The sequence below is a fragment of the Elaeis guineensis genome, chromosome 7 (assembly GCF_000442705.2).
Source record: "Elaeis guineensis isolate ETL-2024a chromosome 7, EG11, whole genome shotgun sequence".
Taxonomy (NCBI): Eukaryota; Viridiplantae; Streptophyta; class Magnoliopsida; order Arecales; family Arecaceae; genus Elaeis; species Elaeis guineensis.
In genome coordinates, this window is record NC_025999.2 from 4071952 (window position 1) to 4085433 (window position 13482).

Here is a 13482-nt window from a genome sequence, read left to right on the forward strand (position 1 = left end):
TTTGAATCTCTTCAAACTACAAAATCCAAACTTTTGCCCCAAGATCAAGACAGTATCCAACAGCCAAGCGATAGCTGGGAATGAAGGAATCAAACGAAGGGGATGATGGTTGCACCCAAAATCAAGACAGTATCCACCTTTCACTTTTTTTTTTTTGGCGCCTTTCCATTTGCCCCCATTCCACCTAAATTGGACCTGGAATTAAGCCGGGATTTAACGAAGGGGATGGTGGTTGGGAAAGTTGGTACCTGGTGAGTGAGCCCTTACTTCATTGACGGGGAAGATCCAGCATTTTCCCGTGACCACAATCCGCGTTCTGACACCTCTGCCGCCAAGCTGTTGCCAACCCATAGAGAAGCGAACCATCCAATCCCCTTCCTCAATCCCTTCTCTCCACGCCATCCATCCGTATATATCGACCCAGCACCCCCTACCGTCTTCCTCACTACAGCACAAAACTCCCATCTTTCCTCAGTCTCCTACTTGATACCAACCTTGTCCGCTGCTCCCCCTTCTACTAGTGCCAATCATCATGGCCTTGGTTTTTCTCCTCCTAGCTTTCTCTTTGATGACCGGTGCCTCCGCTGGTAACCTCTACCAGGACTTCCAGATCACTTGGGGTGATGGGCGTGCAAAGATCCTTGAAAACGGGCAGCTCCTCACCCTCTCCCTCGACAAAGCCTCTGGCTCAGGCTTCCAGTCCAAGAACGAGTATCTCTTCGGCAAGATCGATATGCAGCTGAAACTAGTCCCTGGGAACTCCGCCGGCACCGTCACTGCCTACTATGTAAGCCCCGTTTTACAGCCACCAGGCATCTAATCCATCCCCTTTGTATTTTGATTGGAGTTTGAAGAACTAACCGCTTATGATCCATCTCTATTTTCAGTTATCATCACAAGGACCAACCCACGATGAGATCGACTTCGAGTTCCTCGGAAACCTCAGTGGAGACCCTTACACACTCCACACCAATGTGTTCGCCCAGGGGAAGGGGAACAGAGAGATGCAGTTCCATCTCTGGTTTGATCCCACCAAGGACTTCCACACCTACTCCATCCTCTGGAACCCAAAACATATCATGTGAGTTCTCAAATTCTACATAAATAAACAGTCGTATGCTATCTATCACAAAATGATGCATTCTCTCGTACATCTGAAATTTAGTATGCTCACCTTGAATTTATTTATACTTTCAGATTCATGGTTGATGGCACACCGATCAGAGACTTCAAGAATATGGAGTCCAAGGGTGTTGCGTTTCCAAAGAACCAACCCATGAGGATCTACTCCAGCCTCTGGAATGCTGATGACTGGGCGACGCAGGGTGGCCGCATCAAGACGGACTGGACCAAAGCCCCCTTCACTGCCTCCTACCGAAATTTTAATGCTGATGCTTGTGTTTGGTCGTCCGGTACTTCCAACTGTCCTCCGAAGAAATCTAATAGTGCTGACTGGTGGAACCAGGATCTGGATTCCACAAGCCAAGCGAGGATGAGGTGGGTGCAGAGGAACTACATGATCTACAACTACTGCACTGATCAGAAGCGATTCCCCCAGGGCCTGCCTCCAGAGTGCTCCATGGCCTGAGGAGAACGAAATCACAGAACACAATTAAGACAAATTCTTTTATTCATTAATTCTTCTGTAGGACACAAGCTAGGACAGATCCTTTATGATAATTCTTGTTAATGGACGCAGAACACTGTGTATCTTGTTATTATATTCTCCATGTAAAATGATACCATGCATATATATATATTAAAATAAAAGCTCGAGGGTGAGTTTTCTTTAACCTTTCCGCTGAAATCAATTTGGAAGACAGGAATCTTTTTCCGAGTATATGCAACAAAAATAGAGTAATACATATATACCTGATTTCGGAATAATCTCTCCCTTTAGCTGAAAAGTGCCATGTATTATTTTTTGAGAGAACGGAGGAAGTAAGATGCTTCCACCTCAGTTTAAAATTACATGATGTAATAGAATAATACTAAAAAAAGAAAGCACTCATGGACGCGCTCCCACCAGTTTTCAAGGAAAAACCATTTGCTCACGACAAAATACCAGCCGCTAGATTACATGATACTTGTTTAAAGACCCCAACAAGTATGCCCGTGGATGTAGGAATCCAGGAACAGTATTTGCTTGTTGCTGTTTCGTTTGTAATATTTTCAGTAATGCCCAAGGCCGCCTGCACTGAAACCTTCTAGCTACACCAAGTAACAGAATTACGTCCATGCTCCATGAAAAGCCGAGAAGCGAGCTTGCCTTAATGAAGTCTTCACTACCAATGACAGAGGTCCAACTATGAAATAGAATAGCAAATCTAAAAACCTTGTTGTTTCTTTCTTGCCAAAGAACCCAGCATCCAATAGCAACTAGACAATCCATATCTCCATTCCATCCAGAAATCCTGGTAGTGGCTTGGAAGTGATGAAATATTGACGTTACCAAGAAGCTGGCTCTAGAAACTTTTGGTATAGATGCATCCGCATAATGTGGCCAGTTGTCTCACTATGGTTACAGAGAGGGCATTTATCAATGGCCCTCACACCTTTTTTTAATCAACATCTCAGCAGTAAGAATTCGATTACGAAAACATAACCAGCCGAAAATCTTTACCCCGAGATAGGCAGTTCTCAAACTATCGTTCTAAACTAGGAGACAACCCCTCCATGAACAAAAAAATGATAGCATTTACCTACAGAGAATAAGAAAGAGGAGCCTCAAATCTGTAACCTGCTATCTTCACTATTAGTTAGTTTCACTTTGTGAAGCATAGAAGATGAAAATTGGAACTCAATACGAGACATAGAGCTCATTGAAGACCTAAAATTTCCATCCCATCTCCTTCGAGATATGAATGATGCTATATTAGCATGCTGATCATTGGCTAATAAAAATAAGTTAATTAGGAAAGTGCACCTGTAAGAAAACTCCTTCCACCTAGATGTCCCATCAGAAAGAAGTTTGCTTGCCATTGCCAACTATATATAGTGGAGGAGACTTGCTGAAACAAAGCAAATACCTTTAGAACATCTTTCCAAAATGATGAAGCAATCTTCTTTATAGAAGCCGAAGGTTGTGATAGAGATTTTTGAGATTAGTATATTATTTGAATTAATCTCCCCTGCTATTCTAAGAAATATTTTTCCCACCACTTTAGAAGAAGAGATTGGTTCAGAATGCTAAGATTAGATAATTCCAACCCACTTAGCTTTTTGGGGCGACAAACTTGGTTACAACTAATAAGATATTTCACTTTGCCACATTTGATTTGGTCTCCTCAAAGAAAATCTCTGCATATTTTGTTGATCTTCTGTATAACCATTGTTGGAATTTGGAGTACGAACATCCAAAAAATAAGAACTGTTTGGAGTGGTGCATTCACTAATGTCAACCGTCTTGTAGTTGAGAGGGTCATTTTCTTTCACCCACTAAGCTTTTTTGATAATCTTTAAAGTAAAAAGTTTCATTCTCTTTGGTTGAGAACCGAATGATGGAGGGGAATACCCAAATATTAGATTGGAAGATAAGCAACTTTGCAGCCCAATACTATTGATTTTCAGTTTGTTCGTCGCTAATATTCAATCCTATTAGCTGCAATTAGTAAAAATTAATCTTCAATCTAGTGAGCAACTCATATGCTTACAAGATATACTTCAGCACATTAAGATAGCTACTTTTGGCATTGCAGAAAAATAGAGTATCATCCGTGAATTGGAGACACTGAAGGTGACCAGTGATTTCAAAGGGTCCTAAACCAGAGATGAGCCTCTCATTTCCAACAGTCCTCAAAATCCAATTAAGTGTATCTACCACAAGAATAAAGAGCATGGACGACAGAGGGTTGTCTTGCATGAGGCCTCTCCTGTTACAAAACAATCTACCAGGTAAGTTGTTGATAATAATGGATGATCTAGTTGTACATAGGAGAGATGAAATCCATTCAATTCATTTTTGGTTGAAGCCTCTTTTCTTAAGAAGGGTGAAGAGAAAATCCCATGATATACTATCAAAAGCCTTCTCAAAGTCGATTTTGCATAAAACACCAAGCAATTTGCTTCTTTTAATGTAAGCGATGATTTCAGATGCCATTATGAAACTATGGAAGATCATCCTATCTTTAACAAATATCAATTGAGAAACAGATACTAAAAGGCCAATAACTGGCTTTAGTCAGATAGACAACACCTTGAAAATGATCTTGATGACACCATTTTCAAGGCTAATCAGACGATAGTCTCTAATAGTTGTAGTTTTCACTTTCTTCCATATCAAGATAATGTAAATGTAATTCAATCTCGCTAAATCAGTTGAACAGTCATGAAAGTCCTTGAAAACTTTGAGAAGCTCAGGTTTAATTGTTTCTTAGTACTTGTGGTTGAATGAAATCTCAAAGCCTTATGGCCCTGGGGATATATCCTTTGCGAAGCTAAATACCACATCTTTTATCTCATCTTTCATGAAAGATCGAGTCAGCATGCTTAAGTCTGGGAGTTCATCTGGGAATAAGCAACCCCAATCTATAACCAGCAGACTCTCAGCACTATAACCCAATAAAGAAGAAAAGTGAGAATAAAAGATGCACTCTATACCCTGGCTGTTAATGATCCGATCTATATCTTGTATTTTGTGAATCATATTTTTTCTATTTGTTGCTGGCACTGATGTGAAAAAATCATATATTACGATCTCCTTCATGAATCCATTGATTTCTTGACCTCTACTTCCATAAAATTTCCTCCCTCAGTAGCAAGGACTCCAAAAAAGTGCCATTTAAATATGAGGAATATTGTCCCAGTGTACGAAAAGTACAAAAAGAAGAAGATATGATTAAATTTAGCTTTTAAAGGAAAGACCATAATAATAAGTTACATTTTCAACTTATGATTCAAGTCAACTAAATTTTTGAGAGAGTGGTCTGAGCAGGGGCCGATGTTGTTTGAACTCTGAAGGTCATGCCTGCTTTTGAGGCAGTAAGTCCTCTCTTCTTATCTACCTCTCTAAGCCTTTGACTTGCTATATCTTGTTTTGTGAAGCTAAAATTCAAATTTCAGTTATATTAACCCATAAAATTCTAAACTTAATTAAAGAGATCCTCAGATCTTGGAAAAAAAATTCACAAAATATCATGAAAAATTAAAGATAAATTCAAGCTCCAGTAGGTCAAAATGCAGTGATGATGAAATTTATTCCTATTTGTGATGACCAAAGTGTCCGCACTAATGACAATGTTGGCTTAATTTAGATTTACCATATTTTATTTTATACAATTCCACTCTCCTTCTACATATAATCTGTCATGCTCCAAATCCAGCTTTTAGGTTGGCTATATGATACGACCACATCTTGTCTAGACCAAGACTCAAAAGAATATGCAAGACTTTAAAATCTATTATAATCTCAAATTTTTAATAAAAAATAATAATCTCAATCCAAATAAATAATAAAATTTATATAATTACAAAATTCAATCACCCAATCTATACCATTGAAGCTCTATCAATTCAATCTTTTCATGTGATCCCAATGATAGCCCAATACATGCTTCTTGTAGCTAAATTAAAAAAAAAGAGTTATGAGATTTACAATCCAAAAAAAAATTTCTACACACCAATAATAATATAATAATAAAAAATGAGAAACTAATAATGATTGTTATTCACATAAATTCCATAGTATAGGATACTGTGATTGTTAAACATGCATAGCAAATATATTTTTTTGTGCAATAAATTGGATCAAATAATTATCTCAAATTATTATATATTGATTTCAATAACATTTAGGTGCTCGGCTCTAGATTATGATAACCACATTTTAGGTCCATGGTAGAGCATCAACACAGTGACTAGTTCGTGGACTATAACTCTATATATTTCTGTCCCATGATAGGGTATCAACACAATAGCTAGTCTAGGAGAGCACAAGCACTCAATTCTGACTGCTATAACTATATTTCCAATCTGTGATAGGGCATCAATAAAATAGCTAGTCTAGAGGATCATAAGTGCTCTATTCTAAACTACCACAACTATATTTCTAACCCATAGTAGGGTACTAATACAATGGCTAGTCCCACACACTATTACAATCACATTTCCAGCATGAGGCAGGAAATTAATAACATGACTAGCCTAGAGCATCACAACCTATCATTTAGTCGTACAATTCAAATTTATTCTTGTTAAGAAATTATAATTTAATACCACTCTTTTGCAAAATTCGATATACATAAGTACCAAATTCATCCAAATGAGAATTAATAATATATGATACATGACACCATACATAGCCATATATATACTCAACAAATAAGTATATAGCATGTATATATCAAAAACCACATCAAGCAAAATAACTGATGCATAAAAATAATTTTTATATAATTAGGTGTTTAATATCCGAGAATTCTTATCTCTACTCACGATAGACTCTAGAATAGTATTCATTAGTCTACAACTAGCATGTCTAATCAATTGATATATATCCAACTCATCTTTGATCGATCATTATCATAAAAATAATAAAAAATTATTAGATTTTTATTTTTAATACTCTAATATCTGAATGACTCTCACTGTAAGAAAAGAATATTTTTGTGATAAAATTATTTACAATGCAAATATTTTCATCATCAATAATAGCATTTACGATGAAAACTAAAATTCATCATAAATAAAAAAAATATTTATGATAAAAATAGATTTTTCATCGTAAATAGTTGAATATTAGTGATGAAAAAATTATTTCATCATAAATATAAATTATTTATGAAAAATATTTTTATCATAAATAATATATTATTTATTTTAATTTTAAATTTTTAAATATTCACGATGAATTTATTTTCATCATTAATAATTTAAGTATTTATGATAAAAAATATTTTTTCATCGATAATAAGATTATTCCCAATGAAAATATTTTCATCATCAATTTTTATAAAAAATATAAAAAATTTAAAAATTTAAAAATTATAAATTATTTATGATAAAAATTTTACATCATAAATAATTGAGTATTTGTGATGAAAATTTTTTTTCATCATAAATACTCTTTATTTATGATGAAAATATTTTCATCGTCAATAGTTAAAAAAATTAAAAATTTAAAAAAAATCAAAAATTATTTATTATTTATGATAAAAATTTTTCATCATAAATAATCACTTTTTACAATGATAAAATTTTTTTTATCATAAATATTTGATTATTTATGATGAAAATATTTTTATTGTAAATAGTTAAATAAATCAAAAATTACTAATTATTTATGATAAAAATTTTTCATCATAAATAAAAGTTTTTTACGATAAAAAAATATTTTTATAGTAAATATTTATTATTTTTGATAAAAATATTCATCACCAATAGTTAAAAAAAATAAAAATTAAAAAATTAAAAATTGATTATTATTTACGATAAAAATTTTCATCATAAATAAACTATTTTTACAATGAAAAAAAAATTTCATCATAAATACTAGATTATTCATGATGAAATTATTTTCATCATAAATACTTAAAAAAAATCAACACTTAAAAAAATCAAAAATTATTTTTTATTTATGATTAAATATTTCATCATAAATAATGATTATTTATGATAAAACTTTTATTTTCATCATAAATATATTTATTTAGAATGAAAATATTTTCATCATCAATATTTAAAAAAATTAAAATTTTAAAAAAATTATAAAATTTTAATTTCTGATTTTGTGTAAGACAACTGCATCTATTTTTTGTAGCAGATGTATACATCTTTTATCTTTTTATACGGTAAAGAAGTAAATGTGAGTTATGATCCAGATCAAATTTTTTATATGAAAAAATTATATAAAAGTGGATGATATTCGCAGATTAGAATGAATAGATCCTTTTGAATGAAATAATCTATACATTTATTTGTGATGTAAAATTTATCTATTCATCACTGTCACTGTTACTAGTGATATCATTGAATCTTTTTGATCGAGTATCTGCCTTAAGCTGTATAAAAGGAACCTCCTTTCATGCAGAAACTATATAATTAAGTAGCGCATTCTAGGATAACTTTCATGATCTCGAAAGATACCATGCTTTCCGTATCGATCGATGCTCAAATGTATCTCTATAGAAGTTCCAATCATGAGAAGACAAACAATACGAGCACTCATCTTTCTAGCAATGCAAAGCATAAATATGAGCTTGTGCTTTATAACATAACTTGCACTATCCGCAGGTCTACTTTGATTCAGGTTAATTGCTAGATCTTTAATGCTCACATAATTTTTGATGAATTTCTCAAGCTTGATTCTCACATGGATGCAATATACGAGCTTCTGAACTTCTAACTTTTTATCCCTATCCTATCCTTCAAATCTCAATCTTGATTGATTTCTCTCACTATCTCAGAATCACCGTGATATTTTCGTACTCCGACTTTCGGAATGAAGACTCCAAGAAGAAGACGAGCTCTTTGGAGATCAAAGATCTCAAAACTATCGATCTCCCATAGTATCAATTCTATTGCGAAAGTCGAAGAGCTGTTCTTATAACAATTATTAGTGATGTAAATTAAACTTTTTATCAAAATTATATTTTTTATGTACGTAATTTTTTTTAGAAAAAATTTTTTTTTTGGAGAAAAAATCGCAAACTAACTATTTATATAAATTTTTTTGATTAACAAAAAATTAATTATTTTGATGAAATTATTTTGAAAAATTTTTTTAGACCAAAAATTTTTTAGATTAAAGAAAATTAATTTTATTTTTTATCATGAATATTTTTTTAATATCATTTTTTGTTGTTAAATTTTTTGAATGGAAAATTTTCTTGGTGAGAAAAATCTAAAATTAATATTTTATAAAATTATTATTGGAAAGATATTTAATTATTAGCAATGTAAAATAAATTTTTATCATAAATAAACTTTAAATTTTTTATCAATTTTTAAAAAAAATATATTTATGATGTAAATATAATTTTTATCGACAACCATATTTTAAAAATATTATTTTAATCAATTTTTATGAATAAAAGATTTATCAATTGAAAAAAAAATTATTAGTGATGAAAATTTTTTCATCAAAAAAATTATTTTTAATTTTTTGAAAGAAAATTTGTTAGAGGGAAAAAAATTTTTTTTAGAAGTATTTATTAGTAGTGGAAATCAAATTTCTATTATTAATAAATTTATTAACGATGAAATTTTTTTCATCATCAATAATTTATTTTTGGGTGAATTTTTTTTAGTGTAGAAATTTTTTAGGCAGGATTTATTGATGATGAAAATAAAATTTTTATTGCTAATAAATTTATTAACGATGAAATTTTTTTTTGTCATCAATAATTTTTTTAAGAGAAATTTTTTTTTAGTGGGAAATTTTTTTTAGTGAAAATTTTTTTTTGATAAAAATTATTGATGATGAAAATAAAATTTTTATTGCTAATAAATTTATTAACAATAAATTTTTTCTTTGCCAATAATTTTTTTTAAGAGGAAAAATTATTTTAATGGAGAAATTTTTTTAGTCAAAAAATTTTTTTGGTGGAAATTATTGAGGATGAAAATCAAATTTTTATTGCTAATAAATTTATTAATGATAAAAAAAATTTTCATCGTCAATAATTTTTTTTAAGAGAAAAAATTTTTTTAGTAGAAATTTTTTTGACGAAAATTATTGATGACAAAAATAATTTTTCATCGTTAATAATAATATTAGTGATGAAAATTTTCATCCCTAATAATTCTGCATTCAATACACGTCAATTTGATGTTTCTTCATGCGAAACCTAAGAAAATCCTCTTCCTTTCCCCCTCCCTCTCCCCTCTCCCCTCTTCGAGCTCTCCCTCTCCCCTCTCCCTCTCCGAGCTCTCCCCCCTCTCTTCCCGTCGGTGAGCTCCTCTCCTCCGTTGCCACCGTTGTTGCCATCCGCGCCTCTAGCTGCCGTTGCCGTCCACGCCTCTCCACCACCGTTGCCATCGGCGAAACTCTCTTCGTTCCCCGCCTTCGACGCCGCCATTTTCGTCCACCATCCATCAGAGGTAAGGGTACTTCCAACCCTTTTTTTGGTTGATCGGGCCACCAAGGAGCGGAGAGGGGGCCGTGGGTGGCTGGGGGCAACATCGGGATGGGGTTGGGGTCGGGGGGCGGCCGGAAGCCCGAGAGGGGGTCGATCGACGGAGATGGGATCGGGCGGGTGGGGTCGGAGGCGACACGGAGGTGGGGAGGGGTCTGTGGGCAGCTGGGGGCGACATGAGGTCGGGGAGGGGGTCGGCCGGTGAAGATGGAGTGGGGGGCGGCCGGGGGCGACACGGGGTCGGGGAGGGGGTCGATTGGTGGAGATGGGGTCGGGGGGTGGTCGGGGGTGGGGAGGGGGCCGTGGGCAGCCGAGGAGGGGACCATGGGCGGCCGGGGAGGGGGGTGGGTGATGATGGGGAGAGAGGAAGGGAAGAGAGAAACAATGAGAAAAAAAAATTAAAAAATTTTAAAAATAAAATATTAATAAAATATTTTATTATTTGATTAATAAAATAAAATCTGGATCATGATTCGAATTGGATCGAGATCGCAGGATCCGGATCAAGATTTCAATACTACAACAAAACATGTTATTAGCGACGAAAACTTTTCATCGCTAATAATCGATTTTCGTCGCTAATACATATTTGCTAATAATTTATCACAAATAATTTCATTGTTGATAATATTATATAATAAAAAAAAAAATTATTGCTAATAAATGATATTTGTGACAAATTTTTTTCATCATTAAAAAAAATAGGATGAAAAAATTTAATCTAGAAAAAGGTATTTATGATGAAAAAAAATTATCGGTGATAAATAAAAAATTAATAGCGATGAAATTATTTTCATCGCTATTAATTTAAAAAGTTTTAGCGACAAAAAATTTACATCACAAAAAAGATTTTTTACAACAAAAATAAGTCATCGTTATTAATTTAATAAAAAAAAATTTGAATAATATTAGCGATGAAAATTTTTGTCGCAAATAAGGCAATTTTTGAAGAAAAATTACGTCACTAATAATTTTTTGCGATAAAAAATTTTTCATCACTGTTAATTATATATTTATTGATAAATTAAATTATATTAGTAAAATATTTTTGACAATGAATATTTCATCAGAAATAATTCCATCATTAATAATTTAATTATATTTTTTAAAAAAAAATTATGAATATATATTTTAAATTTATATGTATAATATTTTTTATAAATTAAAAAAATAAAAATAAAAAATTTACATAATAAACTAATAAATAAATTTTATTATTTTATTATATTAAATTAAAATTATAGGATATTTGAAATAAAAAAAAGTACATCAATAAGTCGTTAAATATCGACATCTGAAGAATGAGCTGGAGATGGAGAGCGCTCGACGGAGCTCGGATCGGCCTGCTGCTGCCTCATCAGCTGTATCGTCTACTCCATCTGCGCCATCCGCTCCATCATCTGGATTTGAAAATGCTGATAGTCGTCGATGCATCCGCTCAACCATTATTGTCTCACCCAATTCGCGATGTTCTGGACATATCTTCTCTGTACAGTTTTCAATCAAATTAGTAGATAACAAATTTAATTTAAGAATAAATGATTCAATAATTAAACTCAAAAAATTAAAATTTGGATGTCTCCAATGATCTAGAGCGAGGTTCTTCAATGGACCTTGCCCTCGCCACATTACTGATGGAGACTGACCTGAAACAACAATAAATAAATCATTAATATGATAGCTATCCAAATTAAAAAAATTAAATTTTATTATATAAAAAAAATAATAATACCACTCAGACCTGCTTCACTCGAATCCATCTCACTGGGACCTACCAGTGCAGGACCTTTTGATGATGAAACTGGTGCAGCAGTAGAAATCGGTGAAGGCACCTCAGCCTTTGAGGTAGACAGCGAACACGAACGTCGTCGTTTATCTTCTGGTACTATACCTATAATTTTTGATATATAAATAAATATAATATTAAATAATAATAATAATAATTATAAATAGTTGAGCATATAATAAATATAAAATAAATTTATACAATAAATATAAAATAAACTATAAGTAGTTCAGCATGCAAAATAATATTAATGCAAAATAATGACACGAAACCTAATCCTGAAGACTCAATGATTTTTTATTTTTAAAAAACATTTTTAATCTAAATTTTATTTTATAATTTTTTATTTTTTTCTAAAATATTTTTTATCTAAAAATATTTTTTTTTAAGTATTTTTTTTTTGAACGAGCTTCGGAGTCGACCTCCCATGGCCCCTACTCCCACGATGCCGACGTCGTCACACACCCCATACCGTCCGGACTCAGCCCCTGCGACCCCCGATCCCACAGCACCGACGTCGGTGCTGTCACACACCCCGTGCCGCCCGAACTTGGCCTCACACGGCCCCTGCTCCCATGGTGCTGGCACTGTCATAGACCCTGCGCCACCCGGATGAATCTCGATCTGGATCCCAATCCGAATCAAGGTCTCGACCCGAATCCCGATCTCGATCCAATTTGGATTGTAATTCAGATTTTATTTTTATTAATCGAATAATAAAATATTTAATTTATTTTTTATTTTTTTTCTTCTTTTTTTCTTTTTTTTCTCCCTCCTTTCTCTCTTTCCTTCCTCCCTCCCCATTGTGCAAACCCCTCCCCGCCGCCGCCCCCTCCCCGGCCCCATCTCCACCGACGACAGCCTCCCAGGCCCCATCTCTGTCGTCGCTGGTCACCCCCTCCCCGGCTCCATCCCCTCAGGCCCCATCCTGCCCCCTACCCCATCCCACGTACCTACACCCCAGACCCCCTCCCCACCGACCGACAACCTCCCCGCCAGCCGACCACCTTCTCGGCCCCATCTCCGTCACCGCCGGCCGCCCCCTTTCTGGCCCCATCACTCCCTCCGGCCCCATTCTGCCCCGCCCCGTCCCCATTTGGATCCCGCCCCCTCCCCGACGGCCGATCCCTCCCCGGCCCCATGCCGCCACCAGTGGCCCACGGCACCCCACCCACCCCCTCCCCCCTCCCGCAGATGGCTTCGCCTCCCAGTGGCTCGATCAACACAAAAAAAAAAAGGTTGAAAACCTTACATTCGACAGACGGCGAACGGCAAACGACAGGCGGCACGGTCGGTGAACTCGGCCGGATGGCGGCGGTGGAGAGGGGCTCGCCGGTGGGAAGAGACGGAGGGGAGAGCACAGAGAGAGGAGAGCTTAGGGAGAGGGAGAGAGATCAAGGAAAGAAGAGAGGGGGGGTAGGGAAAATAAGGGTTTCGCACCGTTTCGCATGACGAGATGTCGATTTGATGTTGATTGAAAGTAGGAGTATTAGCGACATAATTTTTCGTTGCTACTAATATCATTAGCGATGGAAACTAATTTTCATCACTAATAATTTAAAAAAAAAATTGATAAAAAAATTTTATTACAAAAAAAATTATTTATGATGAAACATAATTTTT

At 34.4% G+C, this 13482-nt stretch overlaps 1 protein-coding gene across 1 annotated transcript; it reads left to right on the forward strand.

Moving 5' to 3' along the window:
- The first annotated feature begins 427 nt into the window (after window positions 1–427).
- On the forward strand, window positions 428–1794 carry LOC105049189 (xyloglucan endotransglucosylase protein 7). The gene is made up of 3 exons (XM_010928755.3): window positions 428–787; window positions 888–1081; window positions 1198–1794. Exons 1-3 carry the CDS (start codon window positions 533–535, stop codon window positions 1586–1588), a joined length of 840 nt encoding a protein of 279 aa, XP_010927057.3. The 5' UTR covers window positions 428–532; the 3' UTR covers window positions 1589–1794.
- Window positions 1795–13482: the final 11688 nt, after the last annotated feature.